This window comes from Pangasianodon hypophthalmus, chromosome 22 (assembly GCF_027358585.1).
Source record: "Pangasianodon hypophthalmus isolate fPanHyp1 chromosome 22, fPanHyp1.pri, whole genome shotgun sequence".
NCBI lineage: Eukaryota > Metazoa > Chordata > Actinopteri > Siluriformes > Pangasiidae > Pangasianodon > Pangasianodon hypophthalmus.
In genome coordinates, this window is record NC_069731.1 from 13465937 (window position 1) to 13489724 (window position 23788).

General features: G+C 40.6%; 1 protein-coding gene across 4 annotated transcripts in view; it reads right to left on the minus strand.

Annotated features, from left to right (window-relative positions):
- mllt10 (MLLT10 histone lysine methyltransferase DOT1L cofactor) overlaps window positions 1-23788 on the minus strand; it is a 69940-nt gene that overhangs the window by 12939 nt on the left and 33213 nt on the right. For all 4 annotated transcript variants that reach the window (XM_026937945.3, XM_053227816.1, XM_053227815.1 and 1 more), the window contains 6 exons: window positions 22208-22529; window positions 18664-19332; window positions 12195-12352; window positions 7139-7259; window positions 3967-4039; window positions 2063-2229 (listed from right to left, as the gene is read on the minus strand). In XM_026937945.3, the coding sequence (XP_026793746.3) occupies window positions 2063-2229; window positions 3967-4039; window positions 7139-7259; window positions 12195-12352; window positions 18664-19332; window positions 22208-22529 (1510 nt within the window). The remainder of the gene's footprint in view (window positions 1-2062; window positions 2230-3966; window positions 4040-7138; window positions 7260-12194; window positions 12353-18663; window positions 19333-22207; window positions 22530-23788) is intronic.

The window sequence follows — 23788 nt, forward strand, 5'->3', positions numbered from 1 at the left end:
AGCATGGTTTTGAAAACACTGATGCCACAGTGCCAACCTGAGCATGTCTACTGAGATGTGTTATGAATGTGTTAGGACTCCGTTTATCATGGCTGCTGACCAGGGTGTTACTTTGTGGTCTGTAATTTCTCTTTTGACAACGTGTCAGCAATTTAACTTCACTTTTTTTTTTCAACTTTATTATTACACCCTTGTGCAGAGATGCCAGAATATGATATGCACTACGCTGCTCCTGAATCCACCGCTCCGGCGTATTGCAAACTGAGAATTTGGATAAGACCCGGGTGAACACGTTGTGTTGCCAAGTGTAACATTAAACCGTAGTTGACCTCATCCTCAGTCAGCCCATACATATGAATGCTTGTGTTTGTCATTTCACATTTTAGACCTTTTGGTCATGTTAGTGTACTTCTAAATTTAGCCTTCTCTACTGCTCATTGCAACTCCTAATATTTTCCCCCATTTTCTCCCCAATTTGGTCATCTGCTAATTCCCGCCCACCAGCCAGCTCTCCCCTATGATAGGACAGCTACCAACAGGGAAGGGTGAAGGCTAACACATGCTTCCTGCGAGACATGTGAAGCCAACCAAATGCATCTTTTCGAACTTCTGCTCAGTATAACACACTAGGAGAAAAGCGCTATTTGTCCTCTTCCACATGCATGAGCTCACAGACACCCATGATTGGCTGGTGTTTTCCTGAAAGCATGGGCAACTTTGTTCCCTTGGCTCCCTGCCACAGACGGCTGTGGTATTATTAGGATTTGAACTGTGATCGCTCAATGACAGAACACTTTTCTGCTGTGGCACTCAAAAGCTCTCTCAACATTATTCTTCAGGTGTTTAACATAACAATTTATGACATCCTATAAATGGGGTGGCGTGTTCACATGAGTGAATATATCATTGAAAACGCTGTTCGTGTGGACGGGAAAAACAGGGGTAAAATCCATATGTGTGTGTGGATGAGGCCCAATAACTCATTTTCTACTTTTAGTCACATATTCCAAGTCTACAGAAACGAACATTTTCAAATAACCCTTGCGTCATATCATATAGAAAAGGGGGCACCAAATAAATGCAAATCACATATTTTCACAAATTTAATGTAGGTATGAATTTTCTGATTAAATACAAAAACCCCAAACTAATTATTTATCCTAAAGATCATATCACTTGTTATTTATTTCCCATAGAACTTACCAGAGTCACTCATTTTGTGTGGCTGGATCTCAAAACGATGTTCTACTGGGCATATATTTCACTATAATCTGCTTACAATGCATGTGAATGGTGATTAAAATTCAAATGCAACTTTAAGGTTTTTGATAACTCTTATGTTTATGAATTGTAGGTTACTGTGCTGATGTGCCGAGTCATATTCTTATGTCCTCTCTAAATTGTACAAATACAGACTGTTTAAAAACTTTATAACCGCAGCGCAGTGTTGTGCATTAAACATTTTGCATGAATGTGCGTCATGGTGTGTGTATGTATGTAGTCACAATTATTTATCATTTTATTCATTAAAAAATGTTTTTCATTAATTTTTTTCATTAATTTTCTTTCATTAATTAAAAAATAGGAAATCTTTTTGTATATATACCAGTTTAATGTGTTCATTTTGTTCTCATATTAATGAATTAATTAAATTTACGGTGATGGTTTAGGTTCTTTAATCTCTCTGACACAACATGTAACACAACATGTATTCTCTGAAACATGGTATGATAGTCACATGACAGTACTGCAGTTTGCAGTTCATAACACAGTTTATAACACTGTAATGCTTACAGTGTTAAGTGCAAGAGTTAGACTATTTCGTGAGAAGAAATGCTATACTACGATTTCAGATCTTAGACTATTATTTCTATATTATTCTTACATACCCATTTACAAACCTTTTTAAAAAATAAAATGTTGTAGCAGATTTCAAGGGACATTATCTCTTGAATAATATCTATATTAGTATAGAATAAACTTTCAGTATATTCATTCTTATGATGATATCATACAGTGTGTGTGTGTGTGTGTGTGTGTGTGTCTGTGTGCTCAAACTCACCATCTGCCTGTGATCCCTGCTGCAGTAGAAACTGCTGGCCTTCGTTCCACTGTCTCTCCAGCAGCTGTTCAATGCTGGTGGCCGCCGGTGGAAGCGTGTCAGTGCCCAATCCTGGCACCACAGGCACTGACGGGTCATAGCGTATATGCAGCCCGCTTAATGGAGAGCTGAAAGCATGAGAAGACATTTCTCAGAAGACTAGTATTCTTTAATACACAAATCATGTCAATACTAACATGCAAAGAGTTAGAGTTCCATAAAAGAGGCTCCAGAATGCATTAAAAGTTTAGACAGGGGTTTATTTATATAGTAAAATATAGCTCGAAAGACCGCAGTTTGAGAAGACTGACTGATCAAGGATAGGAACTGCTCTCCAGGTCTCGCATCAGTCCTTCGAGACAAACCAAACCACACAGCGCTAATGAAAAGATGAGAAAGAAGAAAGAGAGAGCGAGAGAGTGAGTGTGTGAGAGAGAGAGAGTGTGTGTGTGTGTGTGTGTGTGTGTGGTTTTGGCTGTGTCTCTAATGCCGTAAATCTCAGCGCACTCTTGTTTGGACAGACAGTCGTCTCTGTTGTTATGAATGCGCCGCTCCATCAGGGGCTTCCCCGAGCACGTGAATGCATCTCTGGGGTAATTAGAAAAAACAGACGGACGCCGCATGCTCATAAATCTCCACTAAGAGCGGGCGCAGTGCCAACGAGCCATAATAGCCTGCTACGGCACGGATCACGGAAACAACATGGTGAGATATTCACAGTTCAAGTGCTGGTGCTGACCAGCTACCAATGTATTCCTTCCATTTAAACTGGACTAAATATGATGATCATGCCTGTGTGACACATGGGACTTTCTGACATTTCACACACTTTACGTACATTTCAGAAGTAAACAATAATCGATCCAGACTTTCTGCATGAAGCTTGGTAAGTAAGCACAAGTAAAATAGTAATGCTCCATTTAAAATACACTACAGAATTGTTTTGGTGCTATTTTTATTGCACTTCTACAAGAATATTTAACAAGGAAAAAGGTCAAATGTGTTGAAACAGACTGTAACATCCAATTAACTACTTGTTAGTGTGACTAAACTTGGACTTCGCCTCTGCTCTAAAAGTACTGACAATACTCACGCAAGTGTATGAGGTTGTGATTTATTGCGATATTGCCATTACTAGGTCATACTGAAGCGCCCTAATGCACTTCTATATTCTTCTTAAATCTTATTTGATGAAAAATCCACATTAAAGCATGAGAAAAAAAACAGTGTATTACAACTGTATTGCTTTTTAACAACATTTCCTACAGTATATACAAAAAAACCAACTATGAAGCCATGAACACATTTAAAATTAGCCTTGTATAATTAACTTTTTTTTATTTATGAATCATACGTGGAACCTTTAGGATTTAAAAAATTGTCGTTTATTATAGTGTGCATTTGCATATTGCAGGATTCTGTGATAAGGCCAATATTAATATAATGATTAACACACACATATAACGTAATGTGCAGCCCTGATTCACATCTAATTACATTACTCCAATGAACCCACATTAAGCTGTCAAACCAGAAGCAATTAAAACGAAGCCACTAATGTAGTTCACCTACCTGAGCGTGTGTATTCAACTGCATTTATATCAAAACGTCTTGCTTAAATAATTTCCTTCTGTATAAATCCATCTGAATAATCTTCACTGTCAAGGCTGTGTTTCGTAAAACAGCTCAAAATATTTTGCTGCATGAAGAGATGCTCTTGCAGTCTGCAGCAGGATGCTGACAGAGGAAACAGCTGAGCAGTGAAGGAGAGCGTGGGAGAGAGAGAGAGGGAGAGAGAGAGAGAGGGAGAGAGAGAGAGAGAGACTGCAGTCCCCCTCCAGCTCTGGAATGTAAATAGGGCTTACCGTGGGGAAAGGTTCGCCTTCGGTGGGGTTCCTCTCCTGGAGAAGCCGAGCACCCCATCCCCCAGCTCCGGATCTGAAAGATAAACATAGTGCAGTCGATAAGAAGATGGAGCCTGGGAAAGGAGGGAATGGAAGAAGAAGGTCCTTCGCTCGCCCGGCGGCCATCGCAACTCCCTCACGCAAATCCATCTTCAGCTCGAGTGTTGACTCTGGCAGCTCAGGCTGCGCACTGAGTGTCACCGAGACGCCTACATTACTCCCTCCCCCATTTTCTCTCTTTCTCTCTCTCTCTCTCTCCAACTCTCCCCCTCTTCGTCGCGCCCCTGTGCTCTCTCTCTTTTTTCCCTGCTGCCCTGCAGGCCCCATGCCAGACCCTGCTTTTCATTTTCACCAGTGAAAGTAATGAATCACACATGTGCCGAAGTCAGACGCAACCCCTCCCCCTCAGTTCTCTCGTGCATCTCCCATCCCCCTCCAGTCAACGCCAGCCAATCACAGCCCCCCTCCGCTGGTCTCTTCTTCCTTTTTCAGTATTAACACTTTCCAGGCCAGCAGCGGCTCCAGCACTGAAGCCGAGCGCCCTTTCGTCCTCCTCGTGGAAAGGGGCTGGTCCTGATTCCGGATGAGTCCTCTTTCCTCTGGTCGGGAACAGCACTGCGCTGAATCAGGGGACGTGTTACTCAATGCTGTGTGTCAGAGCCTTTCAACACAATTAGAAAAGAGCCCTTGAACAGTCTGTGCAGACGGAAAACCAGAGTCAGGCCACGACTAGCATTAACCCTGTTTTTTCTGTTCAGATTAAAATGACTCATTTTAAATTATGTCTCTGGAAACTTTATGAACAGGTGGATAAAGTGTTAAAATTTTCACTGCAGCGCTTTTGTGTGGTGGCCTGTAAGTGCAAAACACATTAAAAAACAAAAAAGCCAACAGAAAAAATAAAAAAGGCAACAGAAAATCAAAGAACGGGGGAAAAAAAAAATCTAACAACAAATGTAATAACAAATGTAAAACTGAAACGGTCCAGTAGGTCCTTATTGAACATCACACGCTTGCTGCTGATTGGCTACAGTGTGTGTCAGTCTGAAGGACCACAGAAAACAGAGCTGTGGGATGTTTACAGTAAAAGGAAATATGAGCCTTAATGTATCTAATGATGCTTTTATTTGTGCGTTTTAGATAAAGGGCATTCAAATGTTATTTTAGTTATGCTGTCAGATTTGTATGGCATTAATATAAGTGTAAAAAACAATGAAATCTTCCTAAATGAAAAATGTTTACTCCTCACTATAATAAGTAACTTGACATTAAAACATTTTCTCAGGAGTAACTTAATAACAGACTCTAAAAGTGCCACTCTTTTTCTGTGTGATAGTCATATGCTGATATTTGCTCTTTCGTTTATGGCTTTCGGGTTGTTAATGTGTTTTGCACCTAGGGGCCACTGTATTTTGCGATGTTAGGGAGCCAAACATCTAACTGGAAACTGTGAATTAGCGGTGAACATACGACAGGCGAGTGTTATTATCATTTAATATAGAAGCCAATCAGGTCCCAATATGCAAACAATTGCAATGCAACACTGTTTACCAGGAGACAACAGGGTACATAGCGTCAGGGGCATTTAAAATTTGCATATAAATAGAACCTGGATGTCTTGAGTCCTTTTTTTTTTTTTTTTTCTTTTTGTTTAGAGACTTTTTGTGGAAGCACCATGTCAAGCAATTTGTCATTCAACACAGAAAAAATTTATGGTTTTAAAATCAAATATATGAGTAACTTTCAATTCATGTGCTTGTCTCTCTAATGCAGTGGTTCTCAAAGAGGGGTCCATGAAGCATATCCAAAGAGACTGTGATTATTAAAATTCTGTTACTGTGGTGAAAAGCACAAGCCACCATGATCAAAGTTCTTATATTTATTACTGAGTGCTTAAAATTCAAAAACTACTAGGCCTATAATTAATGTCACCGTGATGCGTTTGTTGGTGCAAACAGGTTTAAATAATGGTCTTGAAATCTCTACTGAGGAGATCAGTCTATTATATTACTGTTAAATGACCAACAAATGTAATTTACAAATCACATTTCTATTATACACATGCTGTCATTAGTTTAGACTCTGGGAGTAAAGGTAAAATAGGCAAAATGTGTGAAGAAATAAGTAAAATGATTATTCTTAAATAAAAAATATTAATAATAATAATAATAATAATAATAATGTTCCATGCTTGGGACTTGTCCTGGTTGAGATTTTTTAAAAACACCAGTTCTTTTTTAAAATAATAATAATAATAATTATTATTATTATTATTATCATTATTATTATTTAAAAAAAGGACTGGTGCTTGTAAATATCAACCAGGACAAGTCCCGAGCGTAGAAACAGCTTTCTGGGCTCTTTTTCATTCTGTATTGTTTACACTGAGACGAAGATAAGTGCATCACTGTATGGTGACAGTAAAAGACATTTTTCATCTGACTGTATTTATTGGTTTTTACTATTTTCTGTTTGCTCCTACCTGGCTAGTCTTTATTCATTGTCATGCGCTTCATTTAGCTGCTCCAACAAATCAATACTGCTTATGGAAACACTACAGTCTGATCAGGAAATCTATCTATATGGAAACACAGTGATTGATTTCTATAGTCTAGCAGATCAGGCTTTCGGAACCTGAGTGGTGCTTTTCTTTACCTCACCCTCTCCTATTCTTAGCTAAACGACCTCCTGACCCCCACCACCCCCCCACCCCCTTTAAGAACGAGGCCATGACTGATCCATTATTCCTCAAAGGCCATATCCCCACCCTCTCCCCCTTCAGCTGGTCCCCATTTTCAGCATGGCCTGTGGATTGTGGGATTGGTGAGGTGAGGGATATCCCCACTGTGTCATTTCCACAGTCACTGGCCAGATTAATGAAATGTCTGAGCGCTAGCATGCTTCATTTAACAGGTATGTGCACTCTCCACTCGTCTCACTCTTTCTACTCGCCTGTCCCGGGGAGGTTCATTCTCTCATTCTCTCTCTCTTTCTCTGACGAGCACACATTCCACAGGAACAGAGGAGCGAGGAGACCGCGGAGGAGAGATCTGAGACACGACCTTTGTGATAGCGGGAGGTTAACAGAAGCTGACGCTGACACTGGATGGTGTATGTGTGTGTGTCTCCTCACCTGCTGGAGAATTCTCGGACTGGGCGATGAGGGCGGCCATGGCGGAGTTGGGATTTAGCCGGTTGCCGAACATATGGGACGGCGCCAGGTTAAAGGTTCCCGGTAATGAGTTTGACTGCAGCTGGAGGAAAAAAAAAAAAAAACATTACAATTTATTCAAAGAGCTGCAGTCAAAGAAGCAGAATGTAAATTGTGTGAGCGTGTGGGGGAGTTAATAAAGCACCATGCCAGCTGTATTCCCTGCAAAGCCAGACGACAGCAGCCTCACACATCATGTGCTTCTAACACTAATTATTTAATCCAATTAAACCATTTCCCTAATAAGGGCTTTGGAAAGGGGGGGTGGTGGTGGTGGTTTGCAAATGCCTGACAAAATGGCAGCGCTAACTACAAGGTTTGTGAATACTATCACAATATATGTGCAGAAATAGTGCATTTCTTTTCAGCGACATTGCATTTGGAGAGAAATACTGCACAGTATTGCGTTAAAAAAAAAAAAAGTCCACAGCACAGTTTTCAAACATTACGAGAGCTTCAGGGTGTTTTCCATCTTCACTTCATCTGCACATTCCTGGCAGAGTGTGAAACATTCTTTTCCTGTTAGAGACGTTCCCTCTCTGTCCAGGCCTTCAGCCAAACATGAGGAGAAAAGCCTAGCAGATTATGAATGAAACTCTGTGGAATCCAAATTTGTTGCATAATCTGCTAAAAAGAATGCTTTGCTGTGTCACGACTACATGTTTATTTTGTTCGCTAGGTTGTCTTCGTTTTACAGTTAACCTCTGTCGAGGTCACAATGTTTCATGACGCAGGGATTCTCTCAGTTACGCCTGGACAGCTGCCAGCACTGGAAATTCTGGCACAACGGCTCAATTTCTCCAAGAATCTTAAATAAAAATGCAATATGTCTACACATAAAATAAAGCTGTATGCTCATAGTAGCAATATTCAACACATAATTGTGGATAGTTTAAAATACCAATTATCCATTCCATTTATCCAGAAGCTGCACAAGTTTGTAGCAGTTTTTGGCCAAAAGTGTAATAAATTCATCCCATCTGTAAGACGTCTTCTAAACGTCCTTTTTTCAAAAAAAATTCAAGAACAATTATATCTCTTGGTAAAGACTAGGGATGCCCAATACCTATTTTAAATATTGAAATACCTGAACGAGTTAATGAACAGCTATTTGGTTAACAGCTGCAAGGGGGGAAAAAAAAAACCTCTTTAATGTGGTACAGTCAGGGATCATTTTCCCACTGCAATTAAAATGTGCTCCTGTCTGTGGCAGCACACGTGGTAATGCATGACAGATATTTTGAATTAGTGAACAGAAATATTAAACACATGGTAAAAAGCTTTACTGAATATCTGCTCAATGTTTCAGCTTGTAGCCCAACTGCAGCGTTCGCCTTATGGTCAAGAGATCCGAATCCTGATAATGCCGTGAAGCAAAACTGACCATGCTCACTGGGTGGGAAAGATGGCATACTCTCTCTCCCCTGTCAATCACAGTGATCGGTTACAGCGCTGCTTTCTGCTTCAAAACAGTGCCACGTGTGGCCTTTCCTGTATATGTTCGTACTGACTTCATGTAGATGAAGGGCATAACACATAACCGTTGCTGTTATGATTTTAGGAATCTGAATACTGTCACCTGGAACTGGGTATTCAAATCTCTGTGCACATCCCTAGAAAAGATAATTTCTCAGTTCACATAAGATAATCTATCCAGAATTAGATGCATCCTTTTTCACTTAAAATGCTGCCCAGTGAGCACATAACAATGCTTCAAAATTGTATACTGCAGTGCAAAACTATGCGCTTCATGATGTAAAATAAACTTAACGTTTACTTTAACATGATGTAGTACACAATATTTAATAGATCAAAAACATTTGAAAATGTGAACTTAAGTGTGAAGCCACCCTCTGGGCTCTGTCACCTAAACTGAGCTTGACCTTTAACCTTTCACCTAACCACCTGCCACAAGTACTCTGCCTGAGGGAAGATATTCAAAATATTTGTGAAAGCTGACCCATAAATTGTCAAGAACAGCTTGGCCTGTGCTCTCGTTCTCTCTCTCTCTCTCTCTCTCTCTCACACACGCACACGCACCTCTACGCTCTTGTGTCATGCATGAACATTTTTTAAAACTCATGCTACCTCATCAAAGAAGATTGGTTGCAGTGATGATAGGGGCGGGGCCTAAAGACAGTTGATTACAGTGAAATTAGGGGCGGGAACTGTGGACTGATTCATTACGGTGGCATTTTTGATGGGAACCGCAGTCCGATTGGCATTCTTTGGAAAGGATCCGCTGTCCAATTAGTTCCAGTGAAACAAGGGGCGGGAACTGCGGTCTGATTGATTACATGGTTTCCGATCAGGTCAGAGTTAATGAGTGGAGCAGTTTATTCTAGGCCAGAGCTGTAGTCCTCGCTCACTATGGCATGGAGACGTGCAGTGACACGGAAATCCTGACAGAACCGAGCAAATTACAGTTTTCTATATTTAACTGCTTGTATTTATATACATGTCGTGTCAAGCGAAAATGGAGACATTTGCCAGACTTGAGTCATGTCTTTTACTATAGCGAGAGAATAAGGAACACACTTAATAGCCAAAATGTTATCCAAGACTTGCTATTGTTTTGTGAAGGGTGCAAACACAAAAAGCTGCTGCTCCATTCATAGTAGGGCTGGGGGATGTGACGATATAAAATATAATATTAATATTGTGATATGTCACAATACACTTATCTGACATATTGTGGATACTGTGATATCGTTTTATGAATTAATTTATTTTTTATAATTACAAACTGACTGGAAGCATCTGATGTGAAAATTTTGTACTTGGTCTTCTAAATTGTAAAAATGTTCATTTTTAAATATGAAGTTCCGCAGATTTTTTTTCCTCTATGTCAGTGTTAAATATTTATTTATGTTTTTTATAAATAGTTTCAAATTAAATTTAAAAAATGCATTGTTGTAGGCATTAAATAAATGCAAATAGGACACTACTGTATTGCTGGCAGTTTGTAAGCCATCTTGTGGAATGTAACATCGCATAAACGCCTTAGAGAAGATATTTTTGTCATATCGCTTACGTCTAATTTATAGGGAATTTTAATGCTAGCTCATGTTCTCTGCTAAAAACCAAAATGCAAATCCCTAATATCCGCTCAGAGTGGGGTTTTTATTTTCACTCCTCTCCACATTTACATCCATCCACGACCTCAGGAATCCACCAACATCCTCCTTTAAACGCTAGAAACAACACTAAAAACCAAAGGGAAGCTTTTTGTTTATTTTCCCACGTCAGCCATGTTGTCAGGATTTCCCATCGTCTCTCACACACATTTTTCTACCGTTCTCCTGACAAAGAGAGTGCTATCCGGTGTGCTTCTTTCAGAGAGGCACAGAGACAGAGGAAGTGAAGCAGAGTGTGAACACTATCCCTCGTTCTCTGTTCGGTCTGTCAGCTCCCATCACGTCACAGTGCTGCGCTCAATGCCTTAACATTTTCAGCTCCATTTTCATTTCTGGGTGGTTGATGGTGTTCACAAGCGGGTCGAAGGTTGAACCTGCACTTCTTTAACCACTGAACATCCCTCTTTTTGTTCAGTTCACACCCATTTAGGAGACAGAGAGTGCGATAAAAATATAAAGCCAAGCCTCTGAAGATAGAGGAGAGTTGTGTATTCATAGTGTGCAAACATCTATTTTTATATATAAAAACATATCGGTACACTCGTGGCAAGGCTTTTTTTTTTTTAAGAGTGGCTGAGAAATGTGTAAGACTACAAAATTACCACAACATGAAACAAATCAGAAAACAAAATTTGACAAGACAAAAATGGGGAAAACTGACAATACAGCATTATCACAATACAAAAAAAAAACAAATTCAACAACACAAAATTTAGGAAACTTTCTACTGCTGTAATTTGTTGCCCAACGGCAGCACATTAAGCCTTTGACTTGAGGAGAGTGCTTTTTTTTTTTTTTTTTTTTGAACTTTGTTTCATTTTTATTGTAAAATTTGTTTTCCTAAATGCATGGTATGGAATCAGGAAGCAATGTGATTTTGCCAAATGAATTTTGCATAAAACATTGATGCATAAAACAGCAACACACTGAGTACCCAAACAAAGAAATGTCATTTTATCCCAAAATGGAGCCCTAATCTTCATTTATTGTGCAGTTCAGGATTTTTATTCACATGGCACGACTTCTGAGAAGCACTGAGCCTATACTACGCCTAATCAACATAATGTGTGAAAGTCAGTACTGGACAGTGATTATATTAATATCATGCATTGCCGCCGTATAAGAGAAAATGTTTGCTCACTTTCCACAGGTTTGGTTTAAAAAAAAAAAAAAAACAAGACAATGTTTTGAGCAGCGGTGCTGTTCAGTGAGCTTCAGCAGGCTTTAACCTCTACAGCGTGCCTCACAATTAAACACATGTTGAGTGAAAACAAAGACAGAGAAGGACTGCTGTTAAGTTTTTCCTGAGGGCTCAAGCACAATCGGGGGTTAGTCAAGATTTCTCATATTCGTTTTGTCAGATTTTCTTTCTCGTTGTGGTTATTTTTGTAGAGTTGTGTAGCACACACCTATCATCAATCCATTTTGTCCTATTTCTGTGACATTTATAACTGAATTAAGGGATTATATTTTTATAGGATGCTGCTTAAATACATGAAACTGCTTAATAATTAAATTTAATAAAGCTCTGTGTTTTTTTTGCACAAGATAATTAGCATCTGTAGAGTTTAAAAAGGCTCTTATCTCTGGAAAATTATTATAACTTCTGGCACGACACTAAGGTGATAGGTGTAATTTTACCTAATTGAGTAAGCTCGTGTGGTCAAGGTGGAAGACAGATAAAAGTCCAGAACAATTAGCATTATCACCACTACTCCTTAAATCAGTAGACGTTTTATTAAATGCCTGCTTTGATGAGTAATACGGATTCTTATTTCTTTAATAGGCACTAGGCATGTAGCAGTAATTAGTTATACAATGTTTAACTTGTCGATACTCACGTGTGTGGAGGAGGTGCTGGTGAAGGACGCAGGAGTGGGCAGAGACGTGAGGTTTGGCATCGAAGCGCCTGGAATCTCTGAGCTGGAGACGGCGAGACTACCTCCCAGCACGGCGCTGGGCAAAGGGCCTGCTACATCGCTGCTGCTGGGGTACGTCACTGTAACACACGCATACAAAAAGCGCTTCAAACTTATTATCCATTTCATTCTTTTGCATCAGAGAGGGTAATTAGCTCACTCTGGTAGATATCACTGAAAATAAAACCAACAGGAAGCCAACAATTTGTCACCTGTTAACCTGCACAAGTGCACAGTCCTGTATGTAGTGCTATGTTTCAGTCAAATTTTTCAGCTATGACTGACCACTAAGTTTAACCAAGAAGGTAGAGTAACAAAACCATTATCTTACTCACAGTCCAGGAAATTGCCATAGGAAAAAAAAACAGCTAAACACAATTTAAGCAAAAGCTTTCATTTTTGGTTTGTGGTTTGTGTACTTTTATAGTGTGAGCTGTGTTTTATAGCAAATGGTGCTCGTGGTATATTTAATTCAATGTCTCATTTTGTACGTAGCTAAATTAGGGTGACCTCAGTGTAATCTTTTACAAAAAAAATACAATGCCACAGAGAACTGAATCAAAGTTAGTTTATCTACTGTAATGTTTTCATAACGTCACAAAATGGATAAGCTGTAAAATCAAAATGCAATATTGCAAACATTCGCGGTATAACGAATCATTAACCTGTGCATATACAGCACGCGAGTGGCTGAGTCGGCGTTCACATCCTAATGGTAGGTTATCCTACCTCCTATTGTAGGAGCTCCTAACGTAGCTACCACAGTCTGCTACAGTAATGTAAGTATTTCATAAATATACATATACATTTCTCATAACATACATACATCACTATTCCCACTCGGACACGGTTACTATGCTGTGGGTCCTGGGATCTCGCCTGGTGTTTTCCTCCCAACACACCTGATCCAGCTCATAAAGTGCTCACTAACTACCTGGACCAGGTGTGCCGGCAGAAGGAAAATCCAGGAACACAGCTGAGCATGCAAACTCCTTCAGGGTGTAACAGCACGGCTCTATCCTATCACATCTCACACTTTGTCCCTCTGTTGAACTTTGAGCGGTCAGTCTATCCTGGGCCTCTCATTACAGCAGATACACAGGACACAAAGCAGATCTGCAGCCTGTCCAGAACCACCCACGCCCCCATCCTACCCACCCACACACACAAACACACACACACACACACAAACTGGGTGTCTGTCATTGACCCAGAAACCACGGCTCAGAATCTGATGACTCACTGTGAGCTTTTCAGGCACAGGGACAGTGGGGGTTATTTACATTTATGCGCAGCCCATCACTGTTTGTTTGTTGTTGGTGTTGTATTATTGATACTCTCTCTCTTTCTCTCTCTCTTTCTCTCTCTCTCTCTACCCAACCCCCTCCAACCTTCAAATCTGGAACGATTCCCGAGGATGGCCGAGGCTGACCCCTGCCGCAGTGAGAGGGGCCCCACGGCCCACAAAAGAATGAATGGCTTGCGGGCAGTGAACATTCACTACAGGAACAAGGGCGCATTGTTAGGCAGAGAGCGAGCACGTGAATGTGTTTACGGCGCCGAGCGGCAAAATCCATTCGATATAAAATATAAACTCTCCCCGGCCTCAAAATTGCAATGGCATACCATAGCCGCATGACTGCTAATTTACCATGGTTTATGGCATCATCATACTCTTTTGAGAAAAGTTTACTACAATCTACAATCTATTCATGAAATCAGTTACCTGAAAAATGCAATTATAACCCAAAAAAAAAAAAAAAAAAAGTTTCACAATTTACCGGTTTATTTATACTTCAATATTTATTCATTTATTTACAATGTATTACTAAACTACTATTTTATTTAGTAATGAGGTTATATGTTATATGTAGTAATAGCTTACTACATTTATTTCCAGACTATTAATCAGCTTATTTTTTTTTAACAATTACTCACTAACAAAAATGTGAAAATTTGAACAGTAAAATTCTTCATAATGTAATTCAATTATATAATTTATTTCACAAAGTATTAATATTTCCATTTATTTCATAATGTCCTGTTGACATTTTATTACAAATGAAATCACAAATCAGTCTTGTACACTACAATTTTTTAAACTTTATCACGTGATTGCTTTCTCATTGAACGACACTCCAACAAACAAACAAAACAAAATGGAATAAAAAAAAAAAAAAAAACGCAAAACAAATAACCATACAGAACAACAACAACAACAAAAACCTACAGCTAGCGTTAGGCTGCTTCTTGAATATGAAAGTCTTATTGCGCAGTCATGAAGCTGCGTTTTTCACGTGGGGAGGTTAAACATCACCAATACACATCACGGAATACAGCAGACGAGTGTAAGCTAGATAATGAGAGAGAGTCTAACAATTTAGCTGGCTGGTACGTTTTTCTAAATATATTATGACAAAGTTAAAGAACAGTAACAGTGGAAACTGGATGGAAATACAATATATATTCAGTCCTCAGATGTGTTGGTAAAACACTACGAAAGTTGATGGCTAAGCGAATGTCCATGTGTTCTGTCGTATCGATAAATGTAGAAACTGTGGCAACTCACTGAGCCGTTTTTGACGCATGGATGCCGTGAGAAGATTTTGCTACCAAAGTCAAGAATAGTGCAAAAGAGAGTCCTTCATGTAGAAACTGCAGTAGCACTTGAACGCAGCAATAATAAGGAGTGCAAATGCTGCTTGTACATAAACAACTTGTCCTGAATGGAGCACAGAAGTAGTGACATTGTGTTTGTGTTGAAAATCACAGTATATAGTTTACTCGGAAATAAAAATGTACAGCATTATCATCTATAAAGCAACATAAGGGCAAAAGCCATAGCTACAAGAGCACAAAATCAAATTCAGTTAACCCAAGTTACACTGGGATCTCAATCAGCCTTTCATCACGCTCTAAGCTTTATAAAAAAAAATATATATATATCAAGAATACCAAAAACCCAGACGATTATTGATTAAATCAATCTCAATCTGAAAAAACTAACATTTCGACAAAGGTCAGCCAAAGGACACTTCCATTACAGCTTACAAGACATGCATTGCCAAAAGTAAGCAAGGACACGACTCGCGCTATCTGCTTGGGATCGAACCAACCAATCAATCATGACTTTAGATCTCTCACAAAAGCCTTTTATCAAATCAGAAAAGAGAAAGAAAATTTCAAATTAGATTAACTGGCTTTGTTAAGTCAGGCTTCCATGCCCCCAGTGCAGAAAATCCATGCAGGTTCAGAGAGAGGTTAATGATGAGGGCCAGAGCCTGATAAGGTTCCTCACAACTTGCTTTCAGTCCACACACACACACACACACAAACACACACATACACACAAGCACGCTGGATTTACAATCTTCAGCCCTATCTGGGCAGGAAGTGTCTCTGGGTGATGTCAGTGAAAACATTTCTACACGTCTCCTCCGACAGGTCTGCATGCCAATTAAATGAACACGGCACTCGCGAGTTTTCATGGCGCTGTTTTCCTACAAACCTGGACGTTGTGTGATCATACATTCCTCAGCCTCTATTGTTATATCATAAAGGAACTGACAGCGATACAACTGCTCATTCATTTATTTCTAGAAAACTAAATGTTGCATGATTTTGTCACATATGTGAACATAAACATAAGCCTGTGGGATGCTGCTTTTCTGATTTTGTAATTCACATTTTAACACAGGCATTTAAATAAAGTGGGCAGCAGACGACAATACATTTTTTTTCTCCCAAAGTAAGAGGTAGCAAACGAACTGACATATCTATCCGGATTCAGACAGGGTCAAAAAACAGCTTTTTTTTTTTTTTTTTTTAAACAGATTTTCACCTGTAATTTCCTCACGGGACGAAAGTCAAAAACACCATCACCGCCAGTCTAGACAGAAATAAAATCATCGAGTAGCACCTGCTAGATGTCAATCTAATCCTGTTCAAATAAGGCTTCTGTGAGGTATTTCCACAGACATGGGTATTATTGTACCTAAATAATGCTATGCCTACACCTTCCGTACGGTATCACTACATAAAGAATAAAACACAACAGAGAGTTATAGAAAAATAATCAACAAGGTGGTGGTGTGATTAACAACCTGAAGTTGATAAGTTAAGTTTTTCCTTGTTAAATGACTGCACACTTTTTAAAATAAATTTAAAAACCATATTGAAACAATGTATAGAATGAGCTCATGAATATATATATACACATATATAGGGCTGATGAGGGGGTAGGATGACAGTTCCACACCTCCATGGTTTCCAAACTCTGAAACTTTTTAAATCTCGTACCCAATAAACAACCTCATTGCTTTGTCCAGGAGACAACTATAAAATGGGATGCCTTCTGAATGACTTGCTCACAGCACAAAGGACCACAAAACCTGCCAAATCAGCTTGATCCTCAGCATTGTGCAAGTTAATACTGTCATATATCATAACTGATTACTGGTGCATGCCTAGCAAAGAGCATGCTACGTCCTGCCTTGTATTTGGACCTCTACCCGCCTTCTATTCGGGCTGACTGTGTGCCAGAGGCAATGCCATGTAAAGCAGTGAACTGCAGTACAGGAGCGCAATTACAAAAGCTAATGTGTGCGTTGGAGTCTAGTATGTTTGTATGCCGCTTCATCCCCGGGTGCTGGAGCTGGAGTTCTGAACTGTGCACACGCATGGAAAAAGGAAGGTAATGAACGCAGCAGCCATCAAACTCCTTATATCACACACTGTTTTATAAGCAAAAATCCCCCTGCGCCCCTCCTTCACTCCAAACGGCACCCCGTAAAGTCTTCAACCTCAAACCCCAGCGAATGAATGTTTGCCTTTAATAACGGCCCCCGTTGTTCTGCCTGATAAAACCGTCATGTGCCGGGTTGGGAGGCCGAGACAGATGAGGAGCAGTGCTGCATTAGCGCTGGCTAAATATTTACAGTCCAGCCAGAGGGCAGCAACAGGTGAAGGGCTGATGAGGGGGTAGGATGGGGGAGCAGAGAGAGGGAGGGAGCGGAGAGAGAGAGAGAGAGAGAGAGAGAGAAAGAAAGACAAAGAAAGGGAGGGAAGATGAGGGCGGCCCCTGAAGAAAAAAATAGAGGAGGGAAGACTCTCAGCGCTTAGACTTGCACATTCACATCTGAGAATACATGGTGTGGAGACCAGTTGCCAAGCAACAGCGTGTGTGTGTGTGTGTGTGTGTGTGTGTGTGTGTGTGTGTGCACGTGTGTGTGCGCAAAGGGGGGGGCTTTCTTAAGTGTGTGAGTGAGTGTGTGGCCAAGATGGACAGGGCGAGAGCCAGCATATTTCCAACACGTGTAAAGAGAAGAAGGTGGCAACAAGCATACACACTCAGGGACACACAAAGCATGTATAATATACATACATATATACATACATACACACACACACACACACACACACACACACACACACACATATATATATATATGCAATCACAGAGACACGCATGCATGTACAGAGATGCATGCACAGAGACACACACACAGATGTGCAGACACTTGCAGGAACACAGATGTATGTACATATAGTGACACGCAACCATGCACAGCAAAACATGTACATGCAGAGATGAGCATGCAGAAACATGTGCATACAGACACACTCAATCATACACAAGTGCTGAGTGGTCGGGCCATTTCTAATGACCGAGTTAAGCAGCTAAGTGAACTTGGCTGAAGTGTACTCGCCAATCTCTAGCTGAAAGGGCCAAAAAATAACAAGGAGCAAATCAGAGCTGAACTAATTGCCTGTTCTGGGGCACTCTGGCATCTCTATGGAGATTGAGCAGCCGTGCTCTCTCTCTCTCTCTCTCTCTCTCTCTCACAGACCAACCAGCGGCTCCATCCACTTTAGTCCTAATGGCCTCCATCAGTACCCGAATCAAACACAGCACAAACTAAATGGAACAGCTTTCGATAAATATCTGCAGGAACATGGCAGTCTGTTCTGTTCTTTTGCTGAATGACTAAGGCTGTGTTCACACAGAAGTGCAAATCTGATTGATCTCTTTAAAATCGGATTTTTAGACCGCGTGTTTGCATTGCAAATTACAGTGAAAACCTGATTCGTCTGTTCGCACTGTAATCGTCATAGTAGCGGCACAGTGTAATGTGGTGCGGGCCAAAGTCAGCAATGTTATGTGAGTCAAGTAAGTAATAGTAGAATATGGGATCTTAAACATTTGAATATAATGGGTTTACATCCTTGTAAACATAGATATAATTAATATTCAATCTTATTAGCACACTGCTCTCTTAAAACTTGTACAGTTAAACATGTCACTTTTAATGCAACGTCGTTATATTGTAATTTACGTACGTAAAATATGTAATTTACGCACATATAAGTCATGGATATATTTCAGGCCTACCTGTCGCTGCAGGTGGAGAGCTCACGGTGAGACTCTGTAAACTCCCGTTCCTGAGCAGAGAAGGAGATTTCTGATTGGACAGGCTACTCGTTCCGGCTCCTCCCACCGTCACATTACTGCTGCTAATGTTAACACCGCTATTTCTACCCACAATGGAGGAAGAGGAAGGTGATAGCGAGGATGAAGAAGGCAAAGCTGTGCCGCTAATCTCCGTTCCCTCTGGAGTTTTGCTCTCCTGAGTGGTGGTAAAGCAGGGCCCGTAGCGGTTCCTCCAGTTCCCTCTCTTCTTCTTCTTCACTCCTTCCTCTCCAGTGGATGAAGACGAAGCTGCTGAGGAAGAGGAGGATGAAGAGGAAGGCTGGGGTCGTTTATACCCAGCTGACAATTGCTCCCCGCCGCCAGAGTGCGAGTTTTCGTAATGCTTGGAGGAGTTGGAGGCGGAGCCTGAGCTTTGGGGGAGGGGCACAAGAGAGCTAAAGGTGTTTAGGGCCACCATTCCATCAGAAGGTCCACCCTCGGCCCCGCCCTTAACGAGGCGACTGAATGAGGACTGAGTGTACGTGTCTCCGCCTCTCAGGTTCGAATCAGTGAAGCTGATGAAGTCGGAGCTGGGCTGAACCACCGAGCTGCTGGAGGACGTCTTACTGCTCCCACCGGCCAACATAAGACCTGAGAACAAGTGAGGCAATGTGTGAGTAATTTGATTTGGTATGCACATGTCAAAAAAAAAAAAACATAAAACCATGAAAACAATTTTCAGGTTCCCATGATTTTATTTTTCGTAGGTGAGCCAGCGAATAAAATTTTTTCAGATGCTCTGTCCAAGTTTCCATTCTGCCATGCACACACCTCACACACGCGCATGCTCTCAGCCTCACACCAGATTACAGTAGCAGCAGCCAGCCAGACGACAGTCTTATCACACACACACACACACACACACACACCATTCACTACCTTGGCCTTCATCCAGCCATGTCATAACACACTCAGTCAACCGTCTGGCACACACGCCATCCTCATGACTCACTGTTTCTGCGTTTCCTTTAGAAAGAATGAGGGAACAGAAGACTGCTGCTTGATGCAATCATGTCTCAGTTCAAAATAATTATGAGAGAAGAATGAAAGACAGGCTAAAGTTATGGGTTTGGTGGATCAGCATTAACATAGGAGTGTGACAATACATACATTTGGTGATATATAATAAATAGGGAAATCTGTTATATTACTGTTATAGTGCATTCATATCACATTATAATTATGATCATTTTGAATCCTGGCTTGTAAAACACATCGGCTAACTTATTTACCATTGTGAAGCTTCCCAAAAGCTCCAACATGATGTGTGTCAGACCGTCTAACTTCATTTAAATCTGGTCTGAACACAGATATACAGCACCAATACAATAAAAATATACAGCACCAATACAACCTCTGAGAACCTAATGTATATACACTCACTGAGCACTTTATTAGGAACACCTGAAAACCTACTCATTCGTCCAATTATCTAATCAGCCAATCATGCAGATATGGACCAGCAGCTTCGGGTAATGTTCACATCAACCATCTGAATGGGGAAAGAGTGTGATCTCAGTGATTTTGACTGTGGCATGACTGTTGGTGCCAGACAGGCTGGTCTGAGTATTTCTATAACTGCTCATCTCCTGGGATTTTCACACACAACAGTCCCAAGAGTTTACTCAGAATGGTCCAATAAAGAAAAAAAATATCCGGTGAGTTGTAGTTCTGTGGAATGAAAAGTCTTGTTCATGGGAGAGGTCAATGGAGAATGGCCAGACTGATTCAACTGTGGTGAGCAGAAAAGCATCTAAGAATGCACAATATGGTGGATGGCTACGACAGGAGAAGACCACGTCGGGTTCCACTTCTGTCAGCAAGAACAGAAAGCTGAGGCTGCAGTGGACACAGGCTCACTAAAACTGGACAGCTGAAGACTGGAAAAATGTAGCCTGGTCTGATGAGTTTTGATTTCTGCTGAGGTACACAGATGATAGGGTCGGAATTTGGCACCAACAGCATGAACCCATGGACCCGACTGCCTTGTGTCAACAGTCCAAGCTGGTGGAGGTAGTGTAATGCTGTGAGGAATGTTTTTGGTACACTTTGGGGCCATTAAATACAAATCAATCACTCACTTGATTACCACAGCCTATCTGAGTATTTGAGTGCATCCCTTCAGTGCCACAATTTACTGATCTTCTAATGGCTCCTCCCAGCATGATAATGCACCATGTCACAAAGCAAAAGTCACCTCAAACTGGTTTCATGAACATGACAATGAAATGGCCTTCCTAGTCACCAGATTTGACTCCAATAGAATACTGTGGTAGAACACGATTGTTGGAATCAGTGATGGAATCATGACAGCATGGACCAGAATTGGAATATTTCCAACATCTTGTTCAATGCGGCCTCCATGGATCTGACTTGTTTGTCCAGCACATCCCACAGAAGCATGGGCACACTGACTGGTCTGCGGCTATGCAGCAAGCTGCAATGCACTGTGTGGTCTTTCTATCATAGCCAGCATTAACTTTTTCAGCAATTTGTGCTACAGTAGCTCTTCTGTGGGATCGGATCAGATGGGGTAGCCTTCGCAATGACCCTGTCGCCGGTTCACCAGCTGCTCTTCCTTGGGCCACATTTGGTAGGTACTAACCACTGCATACTGGGAACACCCCCGCAAGACCTGATGTTTTAGAGATGCTTGGAGATGCTTGTCTAGCCATCACAATTTGGCCCTTGTCAAAGTCGCTCAGATCCTTATGCTTTTCCATTTTTCCTGCTTCGAACACATCACCTTCAAGAACTGACTGTACACTTGCTGCCTAATATATCCCACACCTTGACAGATGCCATTGTAACGAGATAATATTATTCACTTATTCACTTGACTTGTAAGTGGTTTTAATGTTAAGGCTGATCGGTGTGTGTATTTATGTGTGTGTATATATATATATATATATATATATATATATATATATATATATATATATATATATATATATATATATATATATATATATATATGCTCCACTAATATTTCTGAAGTTACTCACTTAAGTTTTTGTATGACTGTATTGTTAATTTGTATGACGCAGAACAAATGAGGAGGTTTCAGCCAGGAACGACATTTCTCATGGCTGTTTTCACTCATGTTGCGTGCTGAGTTTGCTAGCTACCATTAACAACTTCAGCAGAGTTAATTTTGCACTGTATACATTTACATTTATGGCATTTGGCAGATGCCCTTATTCAGATCGACTTACATTTATTTCATTTACACAACTGAGCAGTTGAGGGTTAAGGGCCTTGCTCAAGGGCCAGGCAGTGGCAGCTTGCCAGGGCTGGGATTTGAACTCACATACAAATATCACATTCAGTAAAATGCGATTGTGAATGGTCTGTAAACACACAGACAATTCTCACTGCTACTGAAGTAACAAGGCAAGGTCAAGATTCACATTTTATCAGTGTTGCTTTCTTAACTGTGTATAATAAAGCCCAAACCAAGCCTCACCTTGCTGAAAGGGGCTTGTCGAGGACGGGACGGTGGATGATGTAGCGATGGTAACGACAGGGCCGTGCGATTTGCTCGGGTTCGACTTGCGACCCCGTGACCCTGAGCTGGAGCTGGAGCTCGAGTGGCTGCTCGATTTCTTGCTCTTCCCCTCAGCGCTCTTGCTTTCTCTCTCAGAAGAGCCTCCATCTTTGGAGCTCGCACTGGAGTGAGATGGCACTTCCTGGAAGTTGGCGTTGGTGAAACGTGCGCCACCGTCATCCATTCGCTTTTGGGAAGAGGAGATGGAGGAGACGCTCCCTCCACTGCTGCTGCTGTAGCTCTGAGAAAAGAAACACAAAATATAAAAAAACAAACAAACGGAAAATGTACTAATACTAATACAACAATGTAACCTATTTGGTAAAGAGCTCCTACTGAACACATAAGCTTCTTTATACTGAGTAGGCATCCTCAATATTACCACACCACAACATTTTTTTTAAGCGTCTCTGTGTTAGGGGCGGAGCTTAGGTTAACCAATCACAGCTTGATATAGTGCTTAGCATAAACTGCTTGTTGTAATCACACTACATAATACATTCATAATACAAAGGTATCAAACTGTACTATGCCTAGGCACTGGTACACCTTTGTACCTTTTAGTATGTATCCATCACCATAAAACGTGAATATAATGTGCCTTTAAAAATAATTTATGCATATAATGTATATAACAGGACCTTAATGAGCACTGATGTACTTATAAAGCTCTACTCTAAAAACAAATTAAAGTTACACCATACACACCTTCTCAGGTAACAGATACATATTAAAGGTACAGTAGGTGTTCCCTTGATGGTACCACCTCAGCTATAAGGAAAAGTACAGTTTGGTGCCTTTATTTCAGAGAGTGTAGCTAGCTAAGCTCACCAGCGGTGGTGATCTGACTTTAAGCACCTAGCCAAGTTTGGCATCAAGCTAGCAAACTGTGTAATTACAACCAGTTGCCACATTCAGTAGCCAGCAGGTCTATGAATGAAAATTCAACCTATGGCTGGACAATACTGCAATACTGATATCATGAGATAATTACATCTCGGTACATCATGTTTTTCTGAGAGTATTCTTGTTATTGTCAGTAACAAGAATTGCTGACACCATCAGACACCATAGTGCACTACTGGTCCCAATAACAAGTAGCTGATTGGACGTCACAATTTTAGTGCCACCTGTTAAATTTTCTTTGCAAATTTTTTCTGTACATGTTATGTTGTCAAAAATATCAATAAAGCATTTACAGTTTATTTGTTTAATGTCACATTACTGGTTTTGATGGCAATCTGCCTGCAAAAATAAATACTGTGATGCATACCGTGCATCATGTCTTCAAGTAAATTATGCTATTTATAAAACATCACACAGGACTTGTACGTTCTGCCACTTCTGGTCCAGGGACCCAAAAAAAAAAAAATCAGGATATGCATCAGTAAACAAATGTTTTCTGTTGTTAAAGTTGGGATTTTAAATCCTAGGACTGCCAGAGAGTCACAGTTTGGTCTTGAACCCTCAATTGCTCTGTGCATGGAATAAACTCTGCTC